General features: G+C 32.1%; 1 protein-coding gene across 1 annotated transcript; it reads right to left on the bottom strand.

The window, feature by feature from the left end:
- Nucleotides 1-687: 687 nt before the first annotated feature.
- On the bottom strand, nucleotides 688-2,625 carry LOC125865806 (glucan endo-1,3-beta-D-glucosidase-like). The gene is made up of 4 exons (XM_049546056.1): nucleotides 2,518-2,625; nucleotides 2,023-2,051; nucleotides 1,324-1,558; nucleotides 688-850 (listed from the first exon to the last, which is right to left on the bottom strand). Exons 1-4 carry the CDS (start codon nucleotides 2,564-2,566, stop codon nucleotides 825-827), a joined length of 339 nt encoding a protein of 112 aa, XP_049402013.1. The 5' UTR covers nucleotides 2,567-2,625; the 3' UTR covers nucleotides 688-824.
- Nucleotides 2,626-8,917: the final 6,292 nt, after the last annotated feature.

The raw sequence follows: 8,917 nt of genomic DNA, 5'->3' as shown, positions 1-8,917 counted from the left end.
CCCCCCCCCAAAAAAAAATAAAAAATAAATTTAAGTTTGTTTTTAAAAAATATTTTCAATTTCAAAAATTATTTTCTACTCTAGTAAAAATAAAAGATATTTCTCAAAAACATTTTTCATTCATAAATTAAACACTAAAAATCATTTCCGAAAAATATTTTCTACTCACCAACCAAACATGAGAAAATAAGTCAAAAATCTACTTGTTTTCCATGAAAACATTTTCCTTCATACCAAACACACCCATAGTCTCACCATTATTTGGGCATTTAGAGCTCATGAATATTTTGGTGATATGACTTCCGATCAACTTTTTTGCGAAACCTTTACGAAAAGGGAGTTTGGGGAGCGGTTTGTATAGTTTCACCATTTTTTAGGCAATTTCAAGCTTAGCGGCCAATATTTTGGTGATATAATTTCCAGTTATTTTTTTGGTAAAATTTTTACGGAATCTTCCGTAGGGAGTTGAAGGAACAATACTTGAGTTACCTGGACCAAATTTAACATCTTTTTTATGTTTATTTTCTAAATTTTACGTGACGTATAAGATTATTTACATTACATTATTTTTTTCTGCTACAAATTTCTCCTCTATTTCAATAAATTTAAAATTTAAATGATCATCTGCGAAATTAATTCTTTTTAGATTAACAATTTTAAAAAGTCTATGTAAGATGCAGGATACCAAGCATTTAATGAGAAGCATACAATATCTTTTATTGATATTATAAGGGGGCTACATGACCACATTTTATAAAATAAATAACAATGGACCTCTTAATTTAGCTGCTTATATCCTAATCGTGTTTATCCTAATCATGTCTTCACTCATAGATACAGCTGCCATAACCTGCCATTATCAAGATTTCATATTAATAAAAAGTTTTTATCGTTGCACAAATATTACGACATATATTTAAAATCAAAAGTTTCAAAAATCTTATAACTAGTTAAATGTTATATAGCATGTTTAGGTTTTAATAATCTACTATTCCTTTGAAAATAGTTTTTTGTCACAAGTGCTTTTCAGAAAAAGAGTTTTTGACCACTAACGATCTGTAACTGACTAATCAATTTGAAAAACACGTTAGTCAATATTGGTGCATCAATTTGTAAGCCAAAGTTCCCAAGAACTTTATGAGAAAAACTATATTTTTTTAGCTTTGAAAAATTGTTTCCACTACTACTCATTTCTTCAAAAGCTTGACTACAAACACTTTTAGTTGCTCAGAAACTTGATCAAACATGTTATAAGTATGATCGAGTCAAACTATGTCAGGTTAAATTGTGTTACGTAAATTAAAAATTGAAAAAGAGACTTACTTGGATCTGTCATGACAATTAAGGCAGAATTACCAAAGTGGCAATTCCATTGATTTCTTCCTTTAGCTTGATAATAAAGATTCATGGCAATAGAAGCATGGTTCATGAGATTATCTGGTGAAAAACAAGTGCAACCCTTTTGCAATATTCTACAATCCACTTGAGAACATGCATAATTTATATTTTCTTCTAATGTTTTTGATTCTGATGAAGGTTTAGCCACACACCAAGTTTTCTACAAAAAAAAATGTAAAAAACATTAGTATTCCTTTCACTATTAATTAACTTGTAATGAAAACATGAGTACTGAATGGTCAATTATTGTTGAGAGGATTTGAAAGAGTTGTTCGGATGGGTAAGAAAGACTTTTGTCTATCCAATTTAAGTTCAAGACCGATTAAAAGAGTTACGTCAAGTAGGGTTGAGCCCTTCATCCCTAATAGAAAATGAAAGGAATTGGTAGTGAAAGACCAGATCCTTCGTTTCCATCAATTATAGAGTAGTATTTATGCATCAATTCTTTGTTTTTAGTTTGTCCAGAAAAGAATGATTTTTTTTCTATATGTAATAGTAATTTAATTTTAAATTTCTTATTTATAATCCGACAAACCACAAATTTCAAAACTCTTATTTTATTCTTAAATTTTGTGTCCTGCCAAATAAAAAAAGGAATATATGATTTTGAGTTGTTGAAGTTACCTGTTCATTTGCTAACACCAATGTCCCCACTACAAAAAATAAAAATAAGAATGAAACAAGCTTAAGTATCATTTTTAGCAACCATTAAACAAGAGGAGAGTAAAGAGCATATCCTCAAATCTATTTGAGAAGATTCAACATTTATTATATATATTTTGTAAAATATTCAATATTTACTATATATATTTTGTAACATTTTCAACATAAGGCAATCAGATAAACCCCTTGTGTCCCCCTAATTCCACTCATGCAAATGCATGCCACATGTAGAATTTTATCTATGGAGATTCAAAAATATTCTTTTGTGTGGAAAAGATTTAACAAAAAACAATTATTACAATATCAACGAATTACGAACATAAATAAATCCTTAAATGAAATGAAAGAAATAAACAATTATGTATAGATATGAATGAGAAATAAGCAAAGTACACGTATAACAATAACACATTCAGTATAATCTCACGAATCGAAGTTCGGAGAAAGTGTACAAACCTGAAATGTGGGACAAAAGTAGGAAAAGGATGAGAGTTGCTTTAGCCATAGGTAATAATTGAGTGATTGTTGAGGTTTTTTTTTCAGTGAGAACAGAAGGTGCAAATTTAAAGGAGTGAAAAAGGGAGATTAATAACGGTTATATTTATTGTATTTAAGAGCCGTTACAACTTAAGTGGGGGCAAAATGGACAAAAGACAAGTCCATTAGGAGGATTTTTGTGGTGGTTTATATTCTTGACTTTATTGCAAACTTGTAGTGGTGTGTTATTTGTAATTATTAAAGAAAAGTTAGTGCTATTTTATTGTGCAAATTGTCTTTTTATATTCTAATAATGAAGGAATGGGTGATTTTAGTAACCGTTTGGATGGTTATATTTGGGAGTGATTGTTTGTATGGTAGGAGTGGTGGGTGGAGGGGTGGGGGGTTGATGGTGGGTCGTGGTGGCGGTTGTGATGATGATGGTGATTTTGATGATAGTAGTTGCTGGTGATGATAATATGATTGACAAATGATGATAATGATAGTAGTAATGGCTGTAATGAGCGACTGTTAGTGGTGTTGATTGGTGATGATGGAAATTGGGAAAGGTATAGTTGGTGATAGTAATTGGTAATTGTGATGGTTGATCGTAGTTGACCGATGATGGTAGTGATCGTTAATAATGATATTGTGAAAATGAAGGCGGTTGGTGTGGTAGTGACTAGCGATGGTGGTAATGATCGTGATGGTGGTTATGATTCTTGTTCGATGATGGCTACTGGTAATTGATTGTAATGATTGGCTAGTGAGCAACGATTGAGCGGTAATTGTGATGATAAAGATGATTTCACAATAATTTTATGATGGTGCTTGTTCAGCGATGTGGCTCAGAGCCACGACTGAGAATAGTGATTGTACAATGATGACCAGTTATAATACAGACAGAACAATAAAAAGAACCATCTTTACAAGTTTTCTTTTAATGATATTAAAACTTTATTCAAAAGCTAAATAATTCAAACTTACTCAACTCATTAAAAGTGATCAAATCTTAATAAAATAAATTCATTTAATAGTTAGAGGTTCAAATCTCTATTGAAGTGTAACTAAATGAGGCTTGAGCTTAACCCCGTGCTCATCAACATGGATTGTGGTGTACTGGTGAGAGTGATTCACCCTTAATCAGTGGTCTTGAGTTCGAGCCCTGTGTATGGAAAAATCTTGACATGCTCTAATCAATTCACTTCGTAATTTTCATACTCGTTTTAGTAAACTATTAATACATAGATACTAATAACCGCCAAATTATATTAACACGACTTTTTTTAAAGACCTCATATTATTAAAAATATTATTTTAATTTTTATATAAAAAATATTCTTATCAACTTTTAATACATGACTTTGTTCACACATCCAACAGAGCGCGGAAGCTTCAAAGAATATGCCAAGGAATGACGTAATACCCCATTCATTAGGGAAGAGGGGCCACAATTCATAGTGATAAGTGATAACTCAGAAAAGCTAAACTTTACCAATAATTTAATAATAATGATCTTAATAAATTAAAATGAATGGACCACATTTTAGCAAAGAAACTGAAAAGTTGTAATGGAAGCATTCAAGTACATGCAGTGCAGGAATATAATTTTATTTTAGATTCCCCCACCATTGACTCAACAAGAAAAGAAAAAACCATAAAAAATAAAAAATGAAATCATGTGTTGTTTTTTTGTGGTGTTGTACAAAAGTTGCAAGTTGTGACTTGTGGCCAACTAATAAATAAATACTCTATCCATTTTAATTTATGTGACATTTTTAAATTTTAAAATTCAAATAAGTCGATCTATTTTTACCGTATATTTTTTTATATATCTTTTACTTATTTTAAATTATCAACTATTGTGACTTATAATATTTTTTACGTAATTTACAAATATATAAATTTTATTTCAAAAAAATTAAAGATTTTACGCGCAAATTTCTTGTCAAAGTTAAATTGTTTGACTCTCGAATGTCACGGGACAAAGGGAGTATATATAATTATGAACAAAAATAAGATGTTGAATCAAAGAGTTGAAGTTAATGAATTCAGTTATATATATAATATATATAAAAGTTGGATCAAAATTATTGTGTTTAGTCAAATTCATATCTTACCTATTAAGTAGTTTTCCCCTAATGAATTGTCATAAAGAGGATAAAAAAATGTACAATCCAATTAAATGAAGCTTCAAAATTGCTTAATCAAATTTCATAGAAATTAAATCAGAATTTAACAATAACTTGAAGATTAAAAATGTTATTAATCCAAACACAACACATTAGGTGATATTTTTCATTGTTTAAGATTTACTAAGAAGAAATTACATAATACTTGTGTGTTTGGCGAATGTCACGACCCGAGAGTACCCCCTAGTCGTAACATGGCGTATTCGACCCCGAAGGGGTCTTATACGAGCCACATAGTCATTCATTGCATTCAATAATGAAAATAGTGCGGAATAAAAAAAAACTTATTTACATCCACACATTTAAACTTCATTAAAACAACTTTAAAAACACACAGCGGAAGTCTAAGTCTCACATGGCCATCTTAGACACAGTCACAAAACATAAGTAGGGACACGGCCCTTTACAATCAAAAGAAGTCTATTAAGTCTATTACATGAACAAAAGAACTTAAAAGTCTTATCCTCGAATCCATGAGGACATACCAAGTCTTGGAGGAAAGCAATCTAACACTTCAAACTAGCTAGGAGGGATCACTTGCCGGAACCTACACTTATAGTAAAAATATGAAGAATATGGGTTAGTACACAAAATGTACTAAGTATGATGACCATGCAAAACATGCTTTAAAAGGGACATTTTGGTTAGAAACCATGCATTATGCCACTTTTTGAAGTACCATGAATAGTTGCATAAAAGACATACAATACAAGCATAAACATCAAGTAAGTCATAATATTACCTTTAAACAATTTCAACATGAAAACCTTTACCTTGGACCTTCACCTCAAGAAACCCTTATGCTATACCTCGTGCAATGTATGGATGGCGTCCCATACCACCATCCATACTAAGGCACCACATTAAGGTCACTTAAGGTAACTTATCATTCCTTTCTTTCACCTTTGCACCATATTCATACATAAGAGGTATATCATTAATTAAGACATGACAAGGGAAAATAACTCGTAATATAACCCAAGTATAGCATGCATCTCATATTAAGCATTTGAGAGCCAACATTCTTTAATAACCTCATTTAGGCCACAATTGTATCACATACATTAGGATTTAGAGAAACTCACTATGACCCTCTCCAAGCCTACTCGTGCAATGTATAGGTAGCATCCCATACTACTACCTACACTTTGTAGAACCTATCAAGAAACCATAATGAAATCTCGCATGATGGGAAGTAAGCGTTTAACCGACATAGACCATGAGAGCTTGTCATGGAATCCGGTGTCATAAGTCCCCACACCGTAAAGAGGTGGTCTACTTGCCTAAGGAAGACCGGTATATAGCTTAATGGATCCACTAGCTACCTATGCGGGCACATAGTTTATGGGATAAGGTAGACGATCATTGAAACTCATGCCTAACTATTGGGGGAGTTTCCATCTAACCAAATCCACTCGGTGCTTAGCCAACATTCCCATAGAATAGTTCGTTACCTTGACATTATCACATATGAGAGGTGCCATTGGCCTACCAACTCCAAATTACATTTATTAACACGTGAAAGGGTGCTTTAAGCCTACCGTTTCAAGGTTCATTTAGGAAAGCTCATTAACTCCTCTTGAAAGGGTGCCATGGGCCTACCGGTTCAAGTCTCATCATTAACCTTCATGGAAAGGTGCCATAGGCCTACCGATTCCAAGGTTCATTATAAGCTCGTGTGGAAGGGTGCCACTAGCCTACCGATCCGAGGATTCAACAATCAACAATATAATCATTTATACAAGAAAATGATGCATAAGCCCTACCAATTCAAGGTATACTTTATATTGAAGAATCCTTCATATTCTATCATCAACATTCATGAGTGTCAAATTGAGAAATAATCTTTCAATAGCAACACCTTTACGTTCATAACATGATCACATTATCTTCATTGAATTCTCATTCATATAATGTCATGATAACACTCCAATTTCTCATACTATGCCTTTAAGGCCCTAAGCCTCACATACCCATACACCAACAATACACCATAAAATAAGCATGGGTAATGACATACTTCAACAATCTAAAGACCTTTAAACAAGTTTGATTCATATACATTCATTATCTAGCAACCCACTTCATAAAGGCATAAACTAGGAATAAAGAGAAATCATGGGTTCATGGAGTATTTTCATCTTAAATCGTCAATACAACAACAATATAACCATAAAGTGCCATTAGAAACCTTTTAAAACCATTTGGTGGAAGAACCCATGAGATTGAGTGAAAACCTAGATTTTTCATACTTGAAATAACTTTGGATTTGGCTCCTTGAATGGAAATTTAGACAAGGATCAAGACCACCATACCTTTGCTATGATCTCCCACGAAATTTGATGAAGAAAGCCTTGAATCCAAAGCCCTAGCTCCCACTTCTTCTTCTTCTTAATGGAGGATTGTAGAGAGGGAAATGTTTTAGGGATGGGAATTGAACTAATGGTATCTAGGAAATAATATAAGTCCTTTGGAAGAATGGTCCAACACTTAGAAAAAAAATGAGGCGGGTGAACAGTAACCACGCCTACTGGAAATTGCCTTTTCCTGCCGAACAGATTTTACGAAAATGGGCATAACTTCTTCGTCCGAACTCCGAATGAGATGAAACGAAGTGCGTTAGGTAGCTAACTCAAAGGGCTTTCCATGGATATATTATTGGCCACCCAAATAATTTGTGTGCTAGGAGATATGACCCTCCAAAGTAGACCCTCGAAAAAGGCTTCACTTGGAAATTTCGGATTTTGATACGGTTGCTCTAAAATTTGGGTTAAACCCATTTCCCACTCAATTTGACCCCCTAAACAAGAATATGAAGTCGGATTTTCGAAAAACGAAACGGATCTTTTTATATACAGCTAAACAAGTTTCCGGTAACTTCCGAAGCACATTTTTAAGAACTTTTTGGGTCAAATTCAAATATAATCATTTCATTAAATTCTCGACTCCAAACTCACATGTGAGGCTCTAGTTTCACTCTATCATTTTCCGGGTCGTTACAGCGAAAGATAATAGTATTAATTAAAATAGAGGACACAAACTTAACTCGTCTTTTCATATTTCTTTTCATATATGAATGTCCTTGTTGAATTGATTGAAAGATCAAATCGTCCAAATAAAAATCAAGTTCAACAATCAATATAAACGATTTAAATTTCATAAATATTTAATAAAAATATAATTGATAAATGCACAAACTGATCCAAACGATCAAAAAATAAAATATATGATGGAACAAATTGCTTTTTTTTTGCTTGCAATTTGTAATTTACACATGGTGTGTCTCCCTTCATTACCTCAGCTCCCAATCTTGTGTTCATCAACTTTAGACAATTCTTTTAATTGCCCCCACCAATAATTCATCCATTTTTATACTGTGTATACACCAACCCCCTCTACTTATCCCCCTCCCCCCACCCCTACCCCAAAAAAACCTATGTGTTTTATTTTTTGATTTCTCATTTGGTGTTCAACGTTTATGTTGCAGTCCGACTAAATTTAAATTTACATCGAAAAATTTTAAATTGAAGAGTAAAACACTCCCTAACATAACAAATACGATTTCACGATTAAACAAAAACCTATGTGTTAATTTGGCAACTAAGGAACGCAACGTCACATCTAAGTGCCACGTGATATTAACCCTTCAACTTTTCTTTATAATATTTTATTTGCCACGCATATTTAATCACATAAGAAAGTTTATTTTTAAGTTTTTAAAGTTGATGGTGAGAGTGAGAGAGCAACTTAAACACAATCTACTAGATTCAATTGGGGGGAGGGGGTATAATTATATAATATTCAAAAAATTTGACTTAGATTAATTTAGGTTCATATTAGATACACGGTATGATTTATTATAGAAGAACCGATCATTACTAGAATTATTTTATTTTCATAACTGAAAATTAAGATTTCTAATTGAGATTTATATTGCTTATAACTCATTAAAGTAGAAGCGCTCCTAATAAGAGATTTTGTATTGTTAGAATTGAAAATCGAGATTTCTAATTAAGATTTTTTTTTTAATTTATCCCTATCACATATTTTTATAAGGAACAATAACTATAAATAAAACTTCTACAGAATTTCTACCAACTTTTCTCATTTAAATTAATTTTTGTGGGCATGTGGTTGGATTGTTGATGAAAATGCATATTAATTATGATTAAGTGAGTAAAATATAT

The sequence above is a fragment of the Solanum stenotomum genome, chromosome 5 (genome assembly GCF_019186545.1).
Source record: "Solanum stenotomum isolate F172 chromosome 5, ASM1918654v1, whole genome shotgun sequence".
Taxonomy (NCBI): Eukaryota; Viridiplantae; Streptophyta; class Magnoliopsida; order Solanales; family Solanaceae; genus Solanum; species Solanum stenotomum.
This window is presented reverse-complemented; position numbering and strand designations above follow the sequence as displayed.

What these genes read in the sequence shown, in the direction of transcription:
- LOC125865806 (XM_049546056.1), bottom strand. Translation starts at nt 2,566, where the DNA reads ATGGCTAAAGCAACTCTCATCCTTTTCCTACTTTTGTCCCACATTTCA. An exon ending in TGGTGTTAGCAAATGAACAG is followed by an intron (nt 1,559 to 2,022) that starts GTAACTTCAACA and finishes TTTTTTTTGTAG; the next exon opens with AAAACTTGGTGTGTGGCTAA. An exon ending in AATTGTCATGACAGATCCAA is followed by an intron (nt 851 to 1,323) that starts GTAAGTCTCTTT and finishes TGATAATGGCAG; the next exon opens with GTTATGGCAGCTGTATCTAT.